Source organism: Euwallacea fornicatus, chromosome 4 (assembly GCF_040115645.1).
Source record: "Euwallacea fornicatus isolate EFF26 chromosome 4, ASM4011564v1, whole genome shotgun sequence".
Lineage (NCBI taxonomy): Eukaryota > Metazoa > Arthropoda > Insecta > Coleoptera > Curculionidae > Euwallacea > Euwallacea fornicatus.
The window spans coordinates 727,580-751,081 of record NC_089544.1 but is presented as its reverse complement, the minus strand read 5'-3'; the positions used below and the strand labels follow the sequence as shown (position 1 = coordinate 751,081).

At 38.4% G+C, this 23,502-nt stretch overlaps 3 protein-coding genes across 8 annotated transcripts; 1 reads left to right on the top strand and 2 right to left on the bottom strand.

Moving 5' to 3' along the window:
• The first annotated feature begins 162 nt into the window (after positions 1–162).
• Positions 163–6,688, top strand: Cap-D2 (CAP-D2 condensin subunit). The gene is made up of 22 exons (XM_066302917.1): positions 163–403; positions 749–883; positions 1,118–1,252; positions 1,416–1,814; positions 1,869–2,071; positions 2,161–2,262; positions 2,318–2,472; positions 2,532–2,712; positions 2,770–2,941; positions 3,090–3,228; positions 3,447–3,603; positions 3,663–3,837; positions 3,894–3,993; positions 4,046–4,152; positions 4,237–4,398; positions 4,643–4,872; positions 4,927–5,220; positions 5,272–5,468; positions 5,540–5,710; positions 5,767–6,036; positions 6,094–6,364; positions 6,432–6,688. Exons 2-22 carry the CDS (start codon positions 769–771, stop codon positions 6,552–6,554), a joined length of 3,858 nt encoding a protein of 1,285 aa, XP_066159014.1. The 5' UTR covers positions 163–403; positions 749–768; the 3' UTR covers positions 6,555–6,688.
• LOC136350832 (tRNA (guanine-N(7)-)-methyltransferase) lies at positions 6,606–8,178 on the bottom strand. Its single transcript, XM_066302925.1, has 5 exons — positions 7,928–8,178; positions 7,395–7,543; positions 7,147–7,292; positions 6,866–7,081; positions 6,606–6,807 (listed from the first exon to the last, which is right to left on the bottom strand). The coding sequence occupies exons 1-5, from the start codon at positions 8,026–8,028 to the stop codon at positions 6,679–6,681; spliced, it is 741 nt and encodes a 246-aa protein (XP_066159022.1). The 5' UTR covers positions 8,029–8,178; the 3' UTR covers positions 6,606–6,678.
• A 574-nt stretch (positions 8,179–8,752) lies between these two features.
• Positions 8,753–23,319, bottom strand: LOC136350831 (sodium-independent sulfate anion transporter-like). Of its 6 annotated transcripts, XM_066302922.1 has the most exons (11): positions 22,871–23,319; positions 15,647–15,798; positions 11,803–12,025; positions 11,525–11,745; positions 11,246–11,466; positions 11,043–11,193; positions 10,782–10,985; positions 10,397–10,699; positions 10,196–10,341; positions 9,971–10,138; positions 8,753–9,900 (listed from the first exon to the last, which is right to left on the bottom strand). In XM_066302922.1, exons 1-11 carry the CDS (start codon positions 22,906–22,908, stop codon positions 9,823–9,825), a joined length of 1,905 nt encoding a protein of 634 aa, XP_066159019.1. In that variant the 5' UTR covers positions 22,909–23,319; the 3' UTR covers positions 8,753–9,822. The 6 variants fall into 6 exon arrangements, with proteins under 6 accessions (XP_066159019.1, XP_066159016.1, XP_066159015.1 ...); XM_066302919.1 differs by having other exon boundaries at positions 8,753–10,138; positions 11,803–12,022; positions 22,871–23,317; XM_066302918.1 differs by having other exon boundaries at positions 8,753–10,138; positions 22,871–23,315.
• Positions 23,320–23,502: the final 183 nt, after the last annotated feature.

The window sequence follows — 23,502 nt, the reverse complement described above, 5'->3', positions numbered from 1 at the left end:
CCGAAATTCAAAAAAGTCTTTCCATAAACTATAGCTAATGAAATGACTACAGTGTTGCCACATCAATATACTCTCGGGCCCTCATGTGCAAGATTCCCAGAGGCTATACTCCTGATTCCACGAAAAAAAAATTTGGCTCTACGTTGGTATCGTGACAAGGGTACCAAATGCATAGCGAAAAAGAAGAAGAAGAAGTTTGATTCAAAAATAACGGATAACTCCAATTAATGAAAAGATCTATTTAAAAATGTGAAAAAAAGGTTTCGTGTTTTTTCATACCATTTTCTTTCTATTTATATAGATTTTCATTGTCTACTAGCAGCATTGATTTGTAATTTTTGGTCAACGAAGCTGTTCAATATCCCTTGGGCTTGTATATCACTAGGATTCTCCTACATAATAGGTATATAGATGTTCTATTCTTTAGAAAGCAAGTTATAACATCATTATTAAGATGGTATAATCACGACATAATATACACACTTCATCTCGTTCTTAATGCAAATGAACCCTGTCCAAAGGTTTTAAATTTTAAATCAAGTCGTAAGTACTTTAGGGACATTTACCTCTGTATTCCCTACTGCATTCATTGTTTCAATCCTTGTTAAATTCTATTTTGGGTGAGCTGCACTCTCTAGATATAGTTACAAGTATGGCAGCAACATTGACAATCTGTAGCTCGCTACAAATATGTTTTTCGAAGTGTGCACTTTGATTGTAAGTACATAATGTATTTGCTTCTTTTTAGGACCATTATTCTTATAATATATGGCTCACTTTAACTTTGTTATTCCCTCAAAAAGGGAAGATCTTGCATCTGAGAATGATGATTATTTTGTTAGGGACCTTATCCAATCTAAGGAAATCATTAATAGACTAAAAGGTGAGAATTGTGTACATTTTTATACAATATGTCCAAGATAAGGATGCTCTCTGCAGTGATTTGAAACTCCATCTAAAGTAACCATAATATAGAGGAGAAAAAGTGTCTACAAATAGATTTTATTTTGACAGAATTTGAAGGAAGGCATGCTTTTCTTAGACACACTGTGTAAGCTTATGGATGAATTCCATGTGTTAAATTATATTTTATACTTTGACTATAATATGCTTGTAGACGCCAAATTGTGCCTTAAAGAAGAAGGCCCAGAATTTATCTTAGAAAATTTTCCTGTATTTTATTCGATATTGTACTATGAAGATACAGTGCAAATGGATGTAATTTTTAAATCCTACCAAGATCTACATAGGGGTAGGTATGATTAATACAAATTCTTCAAATTTGGTTAATTCTTTAGAGCTAAATGTTAAAGTAAAATTTGAGCACCTACTTCTTGGTTCCTTTGATAACTAGCTTTACTTCAACATCAGCAAATAACATTAACATATAATATATCAAGGAAATTTATTTTTAGTGGTTGTAGACCTTACGAAATCTTTAGGCTTTTTGATAGAGGACCGGTCTAACATTACTGAAGAAGTGGGACAAAAATATCAAAATGTAATAAAAATGATAATCTACATATACGTCCAAACGGTTCTAGTTATTGAAGCAAAAAACACAATTAAAGCAAAAAACCAGGGCCTCTTGAAAAGGAACAAGAAGGTCACTAATTTAATGTTTGACTTGGATAAGAAAAACATTCTCTTATCTTTAAATAACATTTTTCAAATGGAAATAGGCCTATTTTGGGATCCTCCTGTTGTGGAAGAGAATTTAATTACTATTGTCGCTGAACTTTGCTACAAATTTCTTGAGAATCCACTAATAAAAGGAGAAAAGGAAACCAGAGAGGAAGTTTTCAACCTCATAGGTTAAGAATGTGAAAATTCAGTTGTGTGGTTTCTTATTATAATAAGTTCTATAGGTACTTTGCTCCAAACTTACAACCATAGTACAACTTTTACAATTCGAATAGTACAAATGATCAAAAATGAAGAACATCTGATCCAATGTCTCCCTGACGGAATAAAGCAACTGGTGGTTAGCTTTGGCTGTAAAGGGCTAATTCATGCTTTAGTTCAAGAAATAACAGAGTGGCAAACTGAGGAGAAATTTCAAGATAGCCAGGTGATGTTTTACATACCTAAAGTGTGAAGAATTATATGAGCTTCATTAATCTTTTATTAGTAATTTGAATAGGTGATTAATGCTTTCAGGGATCAAGATTTTGTGCCCAATTTTTAACGGCTTTGGCAGGTTCGTTGCCGGAACTTATGCTACCCGAGGTTCTGTATTTGAACAAATACTTATACCATGAGGTATTATTACAAATAATCAATTTCAACATCGATGTTGCATTTAACGGGTTTTCAGCCCGCCACGTTAAGAAATTCTGTTTTGAACGTGATAACGGAAGTTATACTACACGTTTTAAGCAAACATGATCTAAACGAGGAAGAAACAGAGTACCAAGAGGGTTTTTTTACCATTCTTACAGAGCACATTCGAGATAATTCTGCTCATGTTCGGTAAGTCGATATGATGAGTATAGGAAAGGACTCTGTGGCAAAATATAAGTCAATTTCAGAGCTCGAGTTATGCAGCATTGGAGCCGGCTGCAAGAGGCCACAGCCATTCCAAGACATCTTGTAAATGATGTTCTGAAGAAGATCGTGGTCAATCATTTGCATGATAGATCAGCGCTTGTAAGAAAAAACGCGGCCAACTGTGTTACCACTTTTCTACAATACAATACTTTTGGTGCTTATGTAAGAAGTCTTTTCTAGCCAATTACTTCTCTTTGAGAATGCAATATTTTGTTTCAGTTATCTCTATCGAAAATGCAAGAAGACTTAAAGGAAGCAACACAATTGCTAGATGAATTTAAACCGCAAATTGAGCAGGCGAAAATGTTGAAGGTGCAGGAGATGGAGGAGCAGTGGGAACAGATAATCCCAGATTTGAAAAAGATGCTGTTAGAATTGTTGCAATTGAAAAGTAAGATTGCAAATTTAAATATCTCAGTTCATCCTAACCCATTCTTTTGGAGTAGTAAACTGGTCTATTACAAAATTGACAAACATAGTATCACGAGCAACATTTAGTAAGGAGAGAAAACTAATATACAAAATGATATGACTTTAAGATGCAGTAGAAGACGACGAAGAACACCAATTGGCCAAAAAAGACGTCTCTGAGCTTATCAGGATGTATCTAAAGGAAGGACGCTACAAGGATGCCATTGAAATGTGGAGAAAGTCTGCGGATGATTTAGAAACGAATGAGTAAGTAAACTTTAGTTGTCTATGGTCTTCCAATACTTCTACCATAGGCACTTATATAGTATTTCTGTTTACTTGTATTGTCTATGAAATATGCGATTTTTCCGTGTTCGACTGTAAGACACAGCATAATAAACATAAGGTACATATGACACAAGTGTGAATAATTAACGAACATTGAAGTTTATCAGTATATTTATGAAACACCCTGTATCGATTAGAGAAAGCAACGAAGGAGTCATAATGGAAGAATTTTTGTCTCGTTTAAAAGTCATTTATATGGAAGACCTGCAAATAATGGATGGAATTAAAAATAGAATATCTCACGGCGATTTATTTATAACCGAAGAAGATTTCCAGAAATTTGAAGTTTTACAAGTAATTATTAATTTCGTTTGTATTGCACGTTTCAATATTAATGAATCACGTTTCATTAGAAAAAGGTGGAATATCTACAAGAAGCCGTAATTTTTTTGACAATATTAGATGATGCAATTCATCTTATGAGAGATTTACTTGAGACCACCTGTATAAGTGATATGCACGAGGCAGTAGCCTTCTTTATTGCAGCGTATCAATTTGGTTTAGATAACGCGAAAATCGGCATAATGGGTAAAGATTCATGCTCTAGCATTCACTAGAAATCAATCTTGTTGCTACTTTTTTAGCAATGCTTCCCCTCATGAAGAGAAACGAACAAGACAGAACAGATGTGATCATTCAAGCGTTTAAAACAATTTATTTAAAAACCGACGCTTCAGATATGATGTAAGTTCAAAAGTGATATTAAGTGGACTTGTTTCATCTTAAACCGTTTTAGGGAGCATGGCATTACGGTTGTAAATAGACTAATAGACTTACTCAAATTCGTTCCTAGCACCTGTTTATATGATTTAGAGAAAATTATCAGGGAGTGGGTTAGCAAAGGTAAGGAGTGATGTTAGTGCCAAGTTGAGTTGAAATTCTTCCTCACTTCATTAGTTACATATTTATCTTTAATTTCCGTTTAAGGTATTCTCGATAATAGTATTATTGACGTTTTTTGGAAATATTTCACTAAAAAAATATCCGTTTCTGATGAACAATCTCATGCTAGTTTGGAGCTTTTACGAATGGCCGCTCTTGGTCGCAGTACAATTATAATTCGAAACATAACGGTGGTGTCTTGTATAGGTAAGTTGGTTTTATTTTTTGTTTTAAGATTAATATTATTGCAATATTGGCGTGTTACCGTAAGGTTTCCGCCACAGCCGATTTTATAAGAATTTCGATCCCTTCGATAGGCGTAATAACGTGTTTTATTATTTATAATTAAATTTTAAGAAATGCAAAATTATGTTCTCTACTAACATAAAAATTCACACTTTTTTTAATAATTTAGGTAAATATATATGTTGTAGATATTTGTATATTTTAGCCTTTGGCGAAATGGGCCGTAAAAACCTAGCATTCTTTGGAAGTGCGTGCAATTTTCTTTCCCTGGCCGGTAAAGAGAAAACCGATGTTAATTCGGAAAACCATTCGTTTAGAATCAACCACAAAGATCCAATTTGGACCAGTCTATTCACTATTCTAAAAGAAAAGTTTTTTGAAAGAGAAGAATTCTATTATCATGCCTTGGTACATGCAATGAATTTCCTGTATCAAGTATGTAAATGCCTCGATGAGTTTCCTTAATCTTGTTAGGAAATATCCTCATAGGTGTGTGGAAAACCTCAAGAAATTTGCGATGCTTTCCTGAAACATATTCTCGGTAAATTGTCGGAGCAAAAGGAGCTGGAATGCTTTATTTACATACGTTTGTGTCAACTCTTGGGGATTGTGGCCATAGAACAGTTGAATTTTCTTGACGGAACAGTCTATAAGGAACTAAAGAGAAGAGAGAATATCCGAATCGCAAGAAAGGGTTTGAAATCTAAGGAAAATAAAAATAAAAAAGTCAATACTATTAGTGCATCTACCACTGTAAATTCAACTATATCAACAGTTACAAAAGTATGTGATATCTGCAAAGAAAACACCTTTCTGATATTTTACTCTCGCTAGGCCGATGAAATCAATTTAGAAGGGGAGCAGGCTGACGACGAAGATGCGGAATTTATTTTGCAGGTTTTGGAAAAAAATACTGTTACAGGACAAGGACTTTTAGCGCAGTTGGCAAATGTTATTGTTAGCGTTTGCGAAAAGCAGGAACTTTTCGCTAATGTGCATCTACAAGGGGCTGCAGTTACTGCTATGATCAGGTAAGGAATTTATTAAAGGATTTTGATATAAAAGGTATTGATAGTTGAGACTTTTATTTCAATTTTCCCAGATATATGTTAGTATCCAGCGATTTTGCTAGGAATCATATCAAGTTATTATTCACCATATTAGAAAAAACCAAGTATTCAGAAATCAAAACATCAATTCTGGGACATCTTTCGGACCTGTTAACAAGATTCCCGAATATTATCGAGCCCTGGACATCCAAAATCTATGAAAGGTGCCTTGGTGAGACTGTGCAATTCTTCCCATTTTACGTCGCCTGTCATCTTCTAGATTAAAGGATCCCTCGATAGAAATCCGCAAAACCACATTCTTCTCCGTATCAAGCTTAATACTTCGCGATATGATTCGAGCTCATTCCTACGTTCATTTGATGAGTAATCAGTTAATTGATCCCGACGAGGAGCTGAACAGTATGTGTCGGACATTTTTTGTTACTCTGGCTCAAAAAGAGGACAATCTGTACAACGTTTTACCTGACATATTTTCTCATTTAATTGAATGCAAGGACATTTCTGAGGAGAACATTAAATACATCATGAAGTAAGTTGAGAAACATTGTTGTCACGATGTTTACAAATTTATTGTGGTTTTACTCAGATTTCTATTTGCGCTAATCACTAAGCAAAAACACATGGAGAACCTGGTGGACAGGTTCAGTTTTAAATTTGAACTCACTGATGACATCCACCATCAAAGGAATATTGCATATTGTTTAACCCTGATAGTGTACAATGAAAAAGCTTTAAAGAAACTGCATGGAAACTTTGGCACTTACAAGCATTTAATGCAAGATGATGAAATTTATGCGTATTTCAAAACCATTATGCAAGCTTGCCTTAAACAGCCGGGAAACAAAACCGATTTAAAGGTAAGTTTGAACAAATCCCCCTAATTTGTATTAATCTAAACCACGCTTTTGTAACTTACTTTTTCAGATAATTGTGACAGAACTGGAGAACAGCATAAAGACAGTCTTTGAGGTTAACAATGACGGTGAGCCAAAGAAACATCAAAAATCCAAAACTTTAAGAAAAAAGCGACAAAAAGCAAAGGAATAAGACGACATTGAGAGGGATTCAAACTAACAGTGAAATAAACATAAACGCGTCTTGAATTCAGGACATTTCGTTATTATTTAATTACATTAGCTATTTAAAATCAAATAAATAACATGCCCTTTTATTAACACTGATTTAAGTTGTTATCTAACGTTCTCTTGAAAACTGCCAAATATTTTTCGCCGTTGTTCCTTGTCACTTTTTGTCCCTCCTCAGTACTACTGTACAATTTATCTACAATAGGATCGTCGCTCTGGAACCAACAAAAACATAATTTCACCACAAAACTGTACTTAAATTCATGCACATACAAGATCATCTTCATTAACCTTCTGAAACAGTGGGTGTTCTTGAAAGTGTTGCTCCATCCAGTCATGCAAATCTTTGACGTCTGTCATTGTATAAACTATGCCTCCTTCCCTTAAGACATAAGCATACTCTGCCAAGAGGCATTTATTAATAATTCGCCACTTATGTTTGGCCTTTTTGAAATGGGGGTCAGGGTAGAGGAAAAACATTTTTGAGAGCTAAAATATGCAATGGTTGGGAAATGTTGAGAAAAATTGCAGTATTGGTAATTAGGACCACCTACTTGTCCTTTTCTAAAAAAGTTAGGTAAATATTTCATAGCATTAGATCTCAAACATGCAATATTTTGATATTCTGAAGGGTTCTGGGACCTCAAGGCAGCTATCCTATCCATTACATAATCTGATACTTTGACCCTTATTTCTATTCCTGAAAAAATGTTTATAGGGTGCTCCAGAATTAGATGAACAAAATACAACCTCTATACAAGAGTTAAATAGTTCCTGAGGTGAAAATGGACTACAATCTTACCTAAAATTAAATTATTTGGATACATTGGGGACAATGTAATCAAAAGTCCCCCATACCCACACCCAATGTCTATAAACTCTACTTCTTTATTCAACTTATTTTGTTCAGGGTAGTATTTGGTCCAATCCATGTGATCTGGTGAAACAGGACTAGAAAAAAATAATCAAGAGCAAATTGAGTTTAGCACAACCTTTTTTCAAAGAGTATATGGTGACCTTGGATACTCTGATAAACAGCAGCACCAGGATGTGAAATTAACTCTTCATATAACATTACAATTTGAGATTTGGATGAGAAAAAAATGAGCTTTGATTGATTTATTATTCTATCGGATTATTAATAATGTACACCCTTTCCTCTGTCTGGGGTGAACTTGCCACTTTGACATTGTTCATTTTTTTCGAGACTTCATACAGCATTCTGTATTCAATTTGATTTGAAATGCTTAGCCAGGTCAGAAATTGGAAAATTAAAAGAATATTGTCCTGAAGACTATATCTCCCATATAATGCGTAAAATCAAAATGTACTTACTAGTCAAAACAATGGTCTGCAATGGGGTTCGCATGTGCTCGCTGCCTGTAAAACCTTTTCTGAGGCAGGGAAAGGCTAGATAATGATTCAGCTTCCGCCATTGTTAAGGTCTCAAATAGTTTATTAACAATTTCAATAATTTTGCGTGAATAATAAAATGGGCATTTTCTATATAGTAATTTACTTACAGTCAAAAGTAGGGTTATGTTTACCCTACCCTCTCTCTTTTTCTCTCTCTTGCACACACACACTCATTTATAGTGTCACGAATATAAAATACCCATGTAAACAAATGCTTATCATCTGCATGTAATCGGTTAAGGACGAGAGTATTGGACAGGACCGTAGTCAGCCCGCTATTACACTAAAAAAGGTCTTTTAAACAAGTTTTGAGGGTACGGAGCACTGGAATTTAGCCGTGTATACTGTCTTTCAAAAATTACAACGTACTGTGTATTAAACAGTTACAAAGTTTAGTTTGAATTCGATTATGCGGATGCAATAAACGCTCTCCATTCAAATTAAAACTAGTTCAACCCTGTGAGATGTCGTCGCTCTTGTGGCACATCGATCGTTCCGGCCACGTGTTTGGTATGTTTACATACAAAATTTTTTTCGTAAGACATATTATAGTCGAAAAATGTAAGGCAACGATAATATGTAAAAAAAATGAATAAAAACTTATCGGTTTTTTGCACAGATTGTTTGTAAATTCACTTTTTGCGGGCACGCTTCATCACCTGGATAAAGCGTCTTTGTCCCATTTGAAAATTAAAAGTAAACGAAACATATGACTCGTTTGTTTATTATTTGCAAAGAACCATAGGAATTTTTACTTTTTATTTAATATCACAGTTCACAACTACAAAGCAGCTATACAGTCAATAGTATTTACAATGTAAAAACGTATCCAGCTATACTACAACAAAAAAATACAAATAAATACGTTCTAATAATTCCTTAAATAATTCGGTAATGCGCATTAAGTAATAATTAACTTACAAATAGCCATCATTCATAGAAAGTAGTTTGATAATAGTTGCAAGTTGCGCGTTCTACATTTGCCAGGCATCTCTGAGATACTTTTCTAAGTTATGTCAAAATTAGACAAAAAGGACATACAAGACTCCCTTTTAGGCAAGCTAACATCATAAACTTACCTGAAAATGTAATATTTATCTCATTTTGAATATCTTCTTAATACATCGAAGCTATACGGGCTAGCCATGTCTCGGAAAGACTTAGTGTTTTACCCCCACTTACTGCAACGGTGGAATTTAGCAAATGTCAAAGTCATTTAGCGGGACAGGCAGAAATTTAATAAATTTCTAATAAAATTTGACATTGGCTGAATTTGTTGCTTCAGTGCGCGTTTCGCTTTCGCCCGTGGTTCTGGTTGTGGTTGGCAGTTGGACGATTCGGGTGTTTGCACTAGTGCGGCAATATGGTCGGCGAAAGAGGTCTGCTTCTGGATAAATTGTCAAAAACAAAGATGGCTGACACAGTAGGCCATGTTGCCGCAATGGCGTCGACGCGAAAATTCGCAATCTGCTCCCGTAACCGGAATTAGACACGGAAGGCGAACGCTCACGATAATACACAGAAACCTTAACGTGTAAATGCGCCTGCAGATCGGTTATATTTCTCAACACGCATTAGGTAAGTTCAAGAAAAAAAAACAATAGAAGAATCATATCTGTCAATTCTTTTTCTAATGTTCTTTGAGCCTTCCCACTTTACTCCTAAACTTGAAAAATCGTTTCTGGCAACGTTAACCTTGTGCCCCGGTTAGCTTGTCCAGAAGAGTACCTAAAATTGGCAGCTACAGAAATTCACTCCAGATCAACGTTATGATTACACCATGTTCGCCTCATTGATTTTGGCGTTCCGTTTTTTCAACAAATCATCCAGCTGATCATGATCGTAATAAACAACAAAGTCTGTAGGGGACAATCCCTCGAACACTGCACACACTGAAGGTTTCAGGTTGTAGAAAAATAGAGGCTGGTTGCGGGTGGCGAAATCTTTGGTAAGGGAACCTACCACTAAAGCTGCCGTGTAATCTGCTCCGTAGATGTGCGAACAGTCGATTACCACCGGCATTCCCTGTTTGATGCTCTGTTTCGTTACGAGGTTTCTTACGTAGTCTGTTGAGGGGAATATCAGGCATCTGTCGGGGGTTAGAATCAAGTAATCAACGTTGTCTCTTGTCTGAAAAGCAATCATGAAGATAACGAGGGAAACTTATGAGGCATATTTGACGTCAACCTTTAGTGTTTCCACACTGATCTTCGGCCTCGCCGCGTGATACAGTATAAACAATAAATTTAGCCCAATTCCAATAATAATCCCAATTTCCAAGGGCAGCACAAGACAGGCGATGAAGGTCGCCAGAGCAAGGAAGAAGTCACTTTCTATTGACAAAACGCTCAGTTTAACATTCTAGAAAATACACATATGATCACTTACTTTTGGTCCTCCACATAGGTTTGACCACTTTGACTTCCACCATGAAAATGACGGCCGCAATAATGATGGCAGCTAACGCGGCCTTAGGGATGTAATAGAAATAGGGAGTAAAGAAGAGGAGAGCGAAGATTACTAGAAGGCCCGTATAGAGGCCACCCATGGGAGTCTTAACTCCGCTGCTGTTGTTGACGGCACTTCGGGCCAGAGCTCCGGCACCGGGGAAGGACTGAACGAAGGAGTTTGCTATGTTAGAAAGTCCGATGGCTACGAGTTCTTGAGTAGCATCAACTGGTTTTCCGTCCGCTGAGGAAGCGAAAAAGACAAATTATGCTCCTTCAACTGCAAAATTGACAAAATGCGATAATTCTTTGATGCCATAACTCACCGAACGCCTTGCAAATTGCTATGGTTTCCAGGAGACCAATCAAAGGAGTAACAATGATTCCTGTACTCAAGTTTGACACCATATCCCAGAAACCGATATAGATTTGCGTGCCATTCTCCAAGTCCTTTGTGTAACCGAAAGGGGGGGGCTGAACACTGGGTAGTCCTTCAGGGACTGCCCCTATCAACGTAAACGGCGACTCTCCTTTAAAATCGAAACTTATTACTTAAAACTATAGCAAACTTGCAAACCATAACTAACCATTAGCATAGAACGAGTACCCGATGAACCCGCATACAACAACAATAATCGCATTTCTAGCAGTAGCGAACAACCATATGAACTTATTGATCACCATCTGGAGTCCTGTAAGCTCGCCTTTGGAAGGTCCCACTTTGAATTGTCCAGCAACCTACATGAATATTCAATTGCGAATATACCAAAATGGACCAAATCGTGCTTACCCTTATCACTAAAAGAATGATGATACAGGCGAACCCTAAAATGGCATCCCAGGGGTTCGTGTTATGAATGTCCTGGAAAATGTTCCGCCATATTTGAGTAAACACTGAACCAGCAGCGGCTATTCCCAAAATATCTTTCACTTGTGACGTTAAGATGATTAGAGCCACCGCAGAAGTAAATCCTGAGGATACCGGACCGGATATGAAATCTATCAGAAACCCTGCGGGAAAGAAAGTGTTTTTATTGGTCATAATTGAGGTAGTTCACTGGTATTTTACCTAGTCCGAAGATGCCCATCACTAATTGGACACTCCCAGTAAGGAAGCACAAGAGGATTGCGTGTTCCGGCCCCTTGCCGTCGACAGCCTGGTTGGTTAGTAGGGCGGAAATGGCAGTAGGGCCCATGGGAACATCCTTACAACTGCCGAAGAAAATGTAAACAATTGCCCCCAAGAAGGAAGTGTACAAGCCGTATTGGGTGGGGAGGCCGGCTATACCACTGAAAACCGCTATGAATTTAATGTTCGCATGGGTTGGTTTGACATCCCTTCTTTACCTGTAAGCCAACCCTTGAGGAATGACCATCAACCCTACAGTAATACCAGCCAAAATATCGCCTATCACGCATGTTTTGTCGTATTTTGGCAGCCAACCCAAAATGGGCAATCGTTTATACAGGGTCTTCTTGGTGCACTTTTTCCTTGCCTTCTCTTTTATCCATGGTACGGTTTTCTTCAGTTTTGATACTGTTGATTCGTTTTGGTTTTGATCGTTGACTACTGTAAAATAAAACCCTCTCCTACACCGACATCCACAGAAACAACCTTATACGTAGAATCACCCAGTATTTACGGGGGAAACATTTTATCTTGCAAAATCGAACGCGTCTACTACGTGCATGAATTCATAAAAAAATGAGCAGATTTATTCCTGTGCTGCTGGTTATAGTGCTGCCACGTAGCGTTAGCGAATTTTTGCTCTTTCGGAACAGCGCATGTCCCGAAGGTCAATTGCACGCGCGGTGGGGGTTACACAAGGGGTTATTTCGAAAACTTATTCAAGATTCTTAGAGCCGGTAACCCTAAAAATATACCTAGAAGAAGTCGTAGAAAAGTCACCACTGGTGGTCAGAACCGCCCTTTAGCCCAAAGAGGAAGAAGGAATATCACCCAGAGCTTCCAAGGTAACTTTTGCAAACTACAGCTGTTAGAATTTTCGGTCGTGATCGTCGGCGAAAGACTGCGAATTCAAGGCCTTTTCGGCAGAGGGTTGCAGTCCTATCGGTGCAAAATGAAGTTGACCGTTTGACCTTTTGCTGATCCTCTTTTATTCGTGCACCACGATGCACCTCCACGTACCAGCGGAGGCAACAGAAATTTTTTAAAAGTGGAAGATGTGACGGTTTTTGATTGGCCATCTCGTTCGCCGGATCTTAATCCAATTGGGAGTTTGAGGCATAGGATTAAAACGAGGGTTACAGGGGCTCAGAGTAGCTCTGGCCCCGTCGAACGATTAATTTAACTGCTCTAAGAGAAAAGGAAAATGTTCCCCAAGAAGCCATTGATAATTTAATACAGGGCATGCCACGGCGGATTGTCACTAGAGGAGGCAATACTGATTATTAAATTTAATTTGTTAAATTATGTTATGTTATGAATTTTTAACCTTTTTTTTCTCTAATTTATTTTCTCTTAAATTTTTATTTATGTTTTTTATTTATGTTAAAAATTTATATATTTTTTTAAATTTTTTTAATTTTAGAATTTGTTTTGAAATTTTTTTTGCTATCACAAAACATTACCGTACATACTGCGTTTTATCTTGAAATTGTTCGTTTCAAGTGTAATAATGTTTTCCCGGAATTACCGAACGATTCTATATGAGCTCGGCTGTGCGTAAGTAAGTATTGGCCGCTGGAAGGTGAAAAATAGGCTGATTGAGCGAAAAGTACCTGAACGAGTACTCGGGTACGACAAATAGGTTGCTGCAGGAGGCAACGAAAGCCAGCAGAATTTACTGTCAGCGTTTTTAATAGCACATAATGCACTGCCGTAGGGTCTACAGTAATGATGGATTAAAGCAGCAATTATCGAAAAATATTACTTAGCATGCTTTAAATTACGTTTACTTCAAATTGGTAGATAGCTGATAATAACGGCGATTAAATTACTAGGTGTAAAGGCAAATAAACACCAGTAGCAGAGTGCTACCGAGTGTGGTAGCTCACGGTCTATTGCCTGGAAGTGAAACGAGCTGCGGCACAGTTTGGTTTATTTTACACGAACTAGAATATGACATGCGATGCTCAAACAAGGTTCTATAAAGTACTGCGTAGGTATCTCAGGGACCAAAGAAAACCAGATCCGAAAGTTCTTTCAACTCTCTGCGCATCCGAGGTCCTCACCACCCATCCCCAACGATTTCCCATGGAACCCCGCATTTCTCTTCGCGGCATCGTTTGTCGAATCCCACCAATCGGAACTCTTGAACTTAATCGTCTCACGGTGGCTCAATCCACATTTTCGAGAATTTTATTAACGGATGACTAACAAGCAGAGTGGTCTGCCTGACCATCACCGACAGGGCCGGCCTTAGCAAGTCTGGTGAGATTTTTACTGACCGCCTCCCTACGCGCAAAGAAAAGCCACCACCCTGGGCCGTCCAACCTCGCCCCCCCACTTTAAGGCCGGTACATTTAGAGTCCACGCCCTGCCGAGTTTGTACCATGATCAGATTAGTACATATCGAATTTAACTCATGATTCTTGTTGGGTCGGAATGCTGCCAAGCTTGGCGACCCATCCAGACGATTTGTGGAGGCATAGAGAATTTTAAAATTTGTTATGGTCGCCGCATTCGGAGAATACGGAAACCTTTGAGAATGGGAGAATGGTTATACCTAAAATGTCGAAAGAGGGACGTTACTCCCCCTCTTTTAAGGCAGTAAATTTTCGTTACTCGGGGCAATACAACTCACGTAAACTATTCCTCTGCACTTACGTAGGGGATCGAACTGGAGGGGATCCTTGACGTCCACACTTGTAGCAGGCATTGTGATGTACGGGGGACCAACTGTGCAAACCACTCGATTTATTTGGCCAACTTACAAGGTGGGTACTACCTCAAGGACCTGGTTACCCTTAGGTCTACCCACAACGGAATAAATTTTTTTTTAATCGAAACCAGATCGAGCCTCCTCTTTATTTCCTTTATCTAGATATGCAATAAATTGTAGCGTGATCCCAGCTTGCCCATGACATATCGCCATTTTTATTGTCGTCCATATATTTGCAATAAAGTTGTCTTAGATGGCTTTCGGGAATAGAGACTCATTGTAAATTTGCGGATTATCAGGTCGTAAAAATTTAAAATGTTAAAATATTTTAATGCCAGAGCGCTATGTGGCTAATGCGATAGGCGTCACGTGACTTGGGCATGGGTTAGAAGAACATTGTCGAGCATCTACAGTGGAAACTTTAAACGAGATCAATTTCCGCGGCCGTTGAATCACGAAAACGCGTCTTATCGAACGTTTTCGCTTCCAGAGGATTGCGGCAGTTCACTGGTCGACCGAGAAGAGGTTGCGGAAAAATCCTGAGAGAAAAGTGATGAAACCCGCACATTTTCGTGCTTTTCCCAAAAACGGTTCGCGAATTCGTGGCCAGTGCCGGCCGTGTGCGGCGGCGAGTTTCGGCGACAGTCCAGGACGTCGGACGGGCTGAGGCCGGCCCTGTTCGTGTGATAATTAAAAGAATAGTTAACGCACAAAATTGTGATTACCTCGCAAATCTCGTTCTTATCAATAACAATCAGATTACTGTCACATGGGTTGATTTGACGGCTTAAAATCTTAACCTCCCCAGAAATCTCACGTACCACACAAGTGGATTCGAAAATCACATAATTAAATCATTAAGTTGGATCAAAATCAGGAGTTTTATCTCATTTTCTCAATATCATATTTAATCTTTTTTTTTTTAAGTTTCGTGCCACGGTGCGAAAAGCAAAATTTTTGTACCGTTGTTTAGAGCGTTTGAACACCCTTAAAGTGATGTGTCACTTGGTCCATGTCCTCAATCTAAGAAAGCGAGGCAGCGCTGCCCGTCGGGGGCGAGATTTTTTTCGAATTCCTCCTCTCACCCGTCCATTCCAAGTGTCTCAATATTTCCGTCTTAATTTTATATTTTAGAAATCGGGGGCGCGGCAACTTTTTAAAATTACACCCGGTACACGCGAGTCCGAGCTCTCTGGGGCTATGCAGCCCGAGTTGCTTAAAGTGAAACGAAACAGTCTCTTTTAAGCATTAGCAAAAATCGGTATTTTTTTAATGCTTAAATTGTGAGGCCCAACCTTTAGGTATTCGCCTTCATTTTACGTGGTAACAGACAGGCATGTACTCACTTATAAAATCAGTGCTTCCCTGGAAATCTGAAGAATGGGATCGGTCCTTGAGGTTGTCTTCCGATAGCGACAAGGTTGGATTCTCATAGGCGAACATGTTGCGACCACCTTCGCTTTCGCCTTGCAGGTCCCGCTCTCTCTTATCAGAGTCGCTGCAATAAAAAGTCTATTATTCCAATCCGAATTCGCCAAGCCAACTTTCTGTTTATGGTTCATTGAAAAAGCTCCGTGCTTTTGCCATAGTTTAGTAAAAATTATCACAAAAAAATCAACAAGGCACATAAACACTAACTATTGTAATTCAGCAAACGAACCAATACGAGACAACCGCTGTGACAAATCTGAGGTGGGTTAAAAAATACGAAACCTGCAGTGCTTATCCAATAAAATACTTTTGAGAAGATTGGATCTCTCCTTGAGGACAATACACTTTAAAGGGCATCCAGTTGTGCCAGTTCATTAAATTCTTATTAAACGGTACTTCGCCACAGTTAATTTTTTCGAATTTACCTTAACCCAACAAATCAATCGACTATTTAACTAAGTGTTACTTACATGACATGGATTATACGTAATTTCGAGGCATTGAACTAACTTGAACTTGAACGGTGATCTCAGCAAACTTTCGAGACTATCGAGAGAGACGATGATGAGATTATTGTTCGCACTGTCAATTACAATGAATCTGATAATTTATTTGCACTTTTTGTTAAGGGTCGTGAGTACCGTTAATAGAGTTGAACTTTTTACCCGAGGGCAGTACCTAGTATTGCCAAAAGGACAGAAGTTTACCGAACGTATTAGTGACCTCAGTGCAAGCAACCTACTCTCTAAAGAATTCGATGCGAATTACTTTTTGGCATTAATAATATTTGACGAACGATGATGGATATCTGGTTTAGTGCAGTTAGACACACTTGACCTACTCTTTGGTCAATCAAATGTGTGGATTGGAAAGTATCTCAATTAAATAATGATTCGCCATGTGATGGGGTATCTTGACTCACGTCTTAGTAAATCCGTGTAATGCCATTGTAGACTTAAACCACGGAGCAAACGAGTTCGCAGCTCGTTCTGTAAATAATTTCCAGTTTAATTGGGCAAAACGAGGGGTCACGCGTACCGGACTCGTACCGAATCCAACAAGAAATACGCGCTTACGTGATGACGTACGCGGAAGTACGCATTTATCGATTAATATTCAGTGTGGGTAGACATCAAAATCTAGCTAGATGCCTCGTAAAATGCAGTTAAAACGCTCAAAAACCATTAAAAATTAACTCAAAACCGTCTCAAGGTTTGTTTGGAGGATTAGTCAGAGGCGCGTTGCAGAAGGTGGCGCTGGTAGCACTAAGCATCGCATTGAACATCCCAATTGTACCCGTTCAGTCGCCATTATCAAGATTGGCGATTGCTTTCCTGGTATATACAGAGTGATACAATTCCCGTTAGGTTGCTTATGTCTTTACTGCAGTAGAACTCTTACATGAACTAAAACCACAATACTTGCGGTGTTATAACCAGAAGAACAAGTAACTGGGGTGGAATTTGGTGAGTTTCGATGCGACTACACGTAGATTTTACCTTAGCTGGGTCCTTACAGATTTTCTCGGCAAAAAAGTTAAAAGGATATCAGTCATGAGAACTGAAAGAACAATGGTATCTTGAATTGTGCCCGTCTCCTTGAGTTATAATGAAACGAACCCCGTTATTGTTAAATCTTAAAATATCCAAGTAGACATGATTCGGCTTACGACAGCAATTCACCATGAGCAGGGATAATTATTTTTAATATTTTTTTCCGGTTAGTTGTCAAATTTTGATCATCACTTGATCACGATGAGAAACTGATTCTAGGCACGGCAAATGCGGGCCGGCCAAATGTGGACTTCCAGACATGTACAAGAAACACGTAAAACTATTAACCCGCCATTTTGCAGCTATTTGGAGGTCCACTTGAAAGGGCTATGTGTATAGTTACTTCTGAAATGGTCCAACCAAAACCGTCGGAAACACAAGTGATCCACACAGATAAATCGCCCAAATTGATCAAACCAAGTACGGAAACTGCAATACACACATCCATGTGGAAATACCCTACGGGTCCATTAGGGGATGATAAGCTTTTGGCCTTTTAAACGAAACAAAAAGGGGGCTTCATTAGACGAATCGCTTTAGTTAATATGTCCTAACCGAGTGTATGCATGGAGACGTAATAAATCTCATTAGAGACGACTTATAAAGAGAATATTTATGGAACATGAAAAATTATTTAAGTGCTTTAGAGCGTACCGCGGTCGTACCGATTCGGCAAACTCCGTTAACATGACTTTAAAAATAATATTTTAATATTCGGAAATCGACAAATTTGCCGCACACAAATTATGGTCAAAAACTAGCACTAATCGTAATGGCTATAGCGGCGCGACTGCGCAAGTTTTGAGCATTATTTGGGCATGAGGTAACTCAATTATTAGAAGAAAATCCGTAGTTTTCTTGTGTCCGATACGATTTCTTCCAGTAGATTAATAGCGAATAACGATTGTTGCAAAATTATACAGTGAGAGACAGGCAACAATGGAATTGCAGAAGTAGTGAAGAAATGAATGTCAAAATCCACGTAACAAAAATTTATTTCAAATTAGATTTTTTAAAACAACTTTAAGAAATAGGTCGTTATGAGGAAAATCTTATTGAATTGCCACTATTGCCATTGTTGCAAAACCGATTTGTGATTAAGATTGCGGCTGATTTAGTTACTGCAAATGAATTCAATCATAATAGAGATTGCAACTGGCGATTGTCGATTTTTATTCGTGAAGCCCGTGAATTGAGTTATCGCGGCTACTTAGTTTCTAAGTCCATTAACGCACCGGCCTCCTCTGAAAGACCCTGAACACATTTCAGCTTGGACTAAAATAATTCACTAATTTCGAGAAAATTGGCCAAAACAACGAAATTCGCAATAAAATTGTTTTGTTTTTTTTTTTAATAAACTTCCAAAGATCCACCTGCAAAGTCACAATTGATTTTGTGCCGTAAGTCGCATACTCATCGATTTGAAAATGAAACGATCATCTTTCTCTTTGAACGCCCGAGCCGCCCACGGAACTGGTGTCGGCACGTGGCACAAACTTTTTCATTCAACCTGTATACTAAATTGTCTGAATTAACGATTAGTATAATCTTAAATAGGCCCAGTTTGATTATCATCATTAATGTCTCCATCGAAAATCGTTAGAAGAGTTCTAGCTAAGTGACCGGATTAACACGAACATGTGATGCTCACGTGAGTCGATGGTCACAAGACTCAATAAAAGAGCAATCAATCGTAATATCGGGGAATTAAATTTTTACAGTTCGCATTTCAAAAGAGTCATGCGGGTCGAATAACTACTGATTAATATCGGTGCAGATTCAACATAATCGAAGAGACCAAATCACCCCTCCCCCTCCCGCCCCTTTCTTCTTTGGATCCGATTCCGCTTCGCAAATTTTTTATTTTTTTTTTGGAGCTTTTTCACGAGCTCAATAATGTTTCGATTAATTTTAAGTAGCACACACCTGTCGGAGAACCGTTTTTGAAAGAGCTGAAAGTTCAACTTAAGCAGCATCTCTCTGTTCTCCTCGTTCCAAAACCAAAATGAATTTTAAACATGAACGAATTGAGGTGGAAGCCACCTTATTGTAGAAAGAAAATTCAGTGTAAACACAGTATTTAAATACACAAAATAACCACACGAGAGAGCTTTTTTCGTTGTTCATGCAATGAGAACGTGCTATCGCCGCTGTTATTCCATCTGCCTACATCATCATCAAATCGTGGATAATGACCGACAGATTGCGTTCATGAACACCAACAACGAATCTAAATTACTTGATATACTTTCTCTAGTTTTGTTTATTTTATATATTTAATTTCGTGTTTTTTTTTTTTTAATTCATGTTTCAGCCAATACGAAGTCATTAAATGTGGCATGCACTAAAGCTCGCAACATCATCGAAGATGTTCTTTGGATTCATAAATAATTAACGTATTTTGAATATGTCTCTCAGGGTGTAACAACTCTTCAGCCCCTCACTGGAACCAAAGCTGTTGGTTTCGAATAAAGTGCGTTCAAATTTATTTCACGAACACAAAACTGTTAAATAGTCGTCCATGGCTGCAGCATGCTTTCATTTTTCTCCAACCTTGATGGTCGATTTTTATAAATAATTGTCAATAATTACGACAAACTGGCAAAAGTGTCTGTCTTGAATATTGCTCGTTTGTGCAGATCCGTTTAATGTGAAATCATGGGGTACCTCGGTAATTATGGTTCAGTGGTACTTTTGAAAAGGCCGAATGATGGTGTGAAATTTAAGCTACACGAGCCCCGAGTCTTAAAGCCCTCTTTACGACCGTCAAGTAAAAAAAATATATTTTTTTTATGGCAATATTTCGAGGTGCCCTTTATCACCACAAGTTTGCTATCATCTGTGAATCTGTGCTCAATTACGAATGAAAGTGTGTTGGTTGGTTTGCGCAATTCTAGTCCCATTTCAGTCTGACCTGCCTAAAGCACCGTGGTGGTGCTTCAAGTGTGTTCGTTACTCACACCAGATAATTCGCATTTCTGTCATTCTCTCACATAAAGATAGCCTGGTGTCCGTCATTTTCCTTGAACTGAACGTCCTCTAGCCCTTCCTGCGTGAGACTCTGGTCTGGAGTGCTCGTCCCATCGAAAAGCCTTTCAGGAATTTCGCAATTATTTCTTCTAGAATTTTATATTAAAAATGCAACAACTGCTTCAAATTTGCTCAATAAACCATAACGTTAGTTTAAATGTCTAATTTATCAGCGAGTCACCTTGTGTTAGTCGTGATCTGAACCAATTTATAAAAAATCTCATTCTCTAGAACCCTGTGCATTTTCACATCTCTTTGCCACAGATTTCCAAGGAAATACGCAGATCAGAAGAAAACACGTGCTCAACTCGATAGGTTCATTGTTCCTACAAGTCGAGGTCAGTCATTTGTGCAGAAAAAAAATTCATAATTCGTTCGCAGACCGATGACCAGCAAATAATAAACTGATTTTCGAATACTACGTTCACGACATTCATAACAAAATGAGGGATGCTAAACATCTTATGTAATAGCACGTTACCCGCCAAGGTGGTGAAGGACGTCACATGACCTCGACGTCAAGTTTAAATCTAGAAGCGCGCAGGATCGAGCCATCGGAGAAATGAGGGTCATAATAAGCGTTTCACAACTGCGGTTTGGAGAGGGTGTTCCCGCTCTTTTGGAAGGAACTGGCCAGGAGGATCTTCTACGTGAATGTTATTTGAAAAATGCACGTCAACGCGGGCCAATTGGTGGAGTTGTACTTGCTGGATCTGACCAAAACCGTTCAGGCGAGTGACGACGTCATCACTGGACCCTCTGTTGCGACGTCACGGCTCTAGAAACGCCACGAGTTGACGTTCTAGAACCGGTAGTTCCCTTGCTCTGCCGGGTTACTTTTGGTTATGTTTTCCGCTCTTGGAACGATTATGTGACGACACATTCACGTATCTACTAGTTTCCGATAAGGAAGTTCGAGGTTGGACGCCATCCAGATATATATAGTTCTAATTTATTTGTTTTTTTTTATTTGAGTAAATTGGTGAAAGCGCCGGACTTTCATCTGGAAGGCCACGGTGTTCTTGTAGAGCTACTCGTTAGACACGTGTGGACACCGTAAAATGTTGTGAATATGGAAATTTGCCATACAAAAACAGATATCCTTGTCCTAATTTCGGGTGCCAAATTCACTGTTTTTAACCGTATATATTCAAGCGGAATCTCCGATTACTACATACGCAATTCAAAGTCAACTACAAAACAGCCAAAGATTTGACCGCGGGTATGATCAATAGATCACTAGGAATCGCTTCTTGCCTTGCACGAATGGGGTACCAGACTCACAAAAGTCGACTTACGGAACCAATGGTTGTCGCCGTGCGAGCTACTGCACTTGACATACAAATCCTCGCAAAGGGGAAGCTGAAACCTTGCTCAACTTGGGCGGTAGGCGCTTTGATTCTCAGAGAATTTCGCTGAGAAACTTGAATTACATAGTACGCTAAATTCTTGCAGTACGCTTGTGAAAAATTTCGCACAAAAGTAATAATTACCGTACAACTGAGAGATATTGGGCCTACGGCGCTGACGGACCGAAAATGGGACGAAAAGCACGGAACTCAACATATGCTGTCCTCACTGCCATTTGCATTAGTCGGGAATACTATGTTTGTTTCGTGCGCACTCTACAAGCGCACGCAAAGATCCACTGACTCGACTATACGTAGTAGATTTTTCGGTTTTACAAAAACCAAAAGATAATACTTCCGAGAGTGAAAATTTCCACATTCGGCGGAAAGTTTTGCTGGTCAAAATCGTCACCTTTCCAAGTTCAGTATTCCGCACTCGCGATAGTCTGATTAAACAAATATTTGCAATAATAAATTAACCGTTTAATTCTTTACGGCTACTCGAAAATATTGGCACAAATATTTGCATTCATCCAGTGTAATTATGCGTATAGTCACATCGATGCAGCAAGTGAAAACATTAAAAATGAAATACGACCGCTAATATTGTCACGTTTACTGCCAATAGGCATCGCAAACATGGGAATTATGCTTGCAAACAGGCATATAATAGGACCCAATTGGTTTTTTCTTCGCTTAAACTTTTAGAATGGTTATCAGCAAATGAATAAAAACGTGGCTTGTTTGGTGACGTCAATGGGATGCGTTTTTGTCCTATAGAGCGGATATTATATCATGCACTTTGGCGATGGAGCGAAGGAAAAATGTGCACAAAAGTTGCAAAAAGAAACGCCGTCCGTGCTTTAAAATTATAATAAAATATACGGGGTGTTTGAAAAAACTACGAAATTCTTAAGATGTCTCCTTAAAGAATATTCTTATCCGATTTCGAATTCTCTTTTTCAATCTTCGAAATTTTCGAAAAAACGCGCAAATTCTTCACTCGCGCGTCCCCGAAACAATCGCAACGTTTCCCTTCACTTTCCAGAAACCGTAGTAATTTAATTTTTCAATTATTTTCGTAGTCCTCCTTTAAGTTGCTTTCCAGCATTGTTGCTTATTACAATTATTAAATCCTGAGTTGCATTTAATCGGATTGGCAATAATACCTTAATACCAAAAAAAAAAAAAAAAAAGAAAAACTCACTCAGACATCCCGTGTTGGTTATTCTTTCCAGAAGCCATTTTCAAAGTTCTTCACCAGCAATAATTCGCCGAAAATTTCGAAAAATTGCCCTCAATGAACGGTGCACAATTTAAGTTTTTATTATATTAAAATCATCCTCGCGGTACCGATAAACTATAAACGAACTCACATTACCGTCGCTCGGGTTTCCATTAAAAACAACAACAAATTGTTTAATTTTTCAACGGTACCACTCTCAAACCCCGGCGTTTCTTCCAACGACTGAATCGCCATTTTCAATTGAGCAGTATTTTGTTACCTGTGGCCACGTGACCTTCAAGCGAGTACGCTTTTTGACGGTTCCGTAGCCTTAATTTATTGTTATTTACTTTTGCCATGCCTTGGGAAAACTATAGCACATTCTACGCGAGTACTTAGGGGGTACCACCGTACCTCGCTGAGACGGCGAAACTGACTCTACAGTGGAATGCATCTTAAAAGTTTAGGGGCCCAGGGAGGATTTTTGTGAATTTGAAGGCACGGTGAATGAATGAAGGAGATGGGTTTAGTTATTTCGGTATATCCTGATAAAGTTTTATTGAGTGATATTGAAGTGTCTGACAGAATTAGAGAGTAATTAATATATTGCACCG

Excerpts from the sequence above, each read along its gene's own strand:
- Cap-D2 (XM_066302917.1), top strand. The coding sequence starts at position 769 with ATGGCTCACTTTAACTTTGTTATTCCCTCAAAAAGGGAAGATCTTGCA. Across the intron at positions 4,153-4,236 it reads CAGGGAGTGGGTTAGCAAAG|GTATTCTCGATAATAGTATT; the intron begins GTAAGGAGTGAT and ends TTTCCGTTTAAG. Across the intron at positions 5,711-5,766 it reads ACATCCAAAATCTATGAAAG|ATTAAAGGATCCCTCGATAG; the intron begins GTGCCTTGGTGA and ends GTCATCTTCTAG.
- LOC136350832 (XM_066302925.1), bottom strand. The coding sequence starts at position 8,028 with ATGGCGGAAGCTGAATCATTATCTAGCCTTTCCCTGCCTCAGAAAAGG. Across the intron at positions 7,293-7,394 it reads TCCAAATAATTTAATTTTAG|GAATAGAAATAAGGGTCAAA; the intron begins GTAAGATTGTAG and ends ACATTTTTTCAG. Across the intron at positions 7,082-7,146 it reads ACTTTTTTAGAAAAGGACAA|CTCTCAAAAATGTTTTTCCT; the intron begins GTAGGTGGTCCT and ends TGCATATTTTAG.
- LOC136350831 (XM_066302918.1), bottom strand. The coding sequence starts at position 22,908 with ATGGCTTCTGGAAAGAATAACCAACACGGGATGTCTGA. Across the intron at positions 12,026-15,646 it reads GGGAAGCACTGATTTTATAA|TAGTCAACGATCAAAACCAA; the intron begins GTGAGTACATGC and ends TTTATTTTACAG. Across the intron at positions 10,342-10,396 it reads ACCTATGTGGAGGACCAAAA|AAAGTGACTTCTTCCTTGCT; the intron begins GTAAGTGATCAT and ends TTTTGTCAATAG.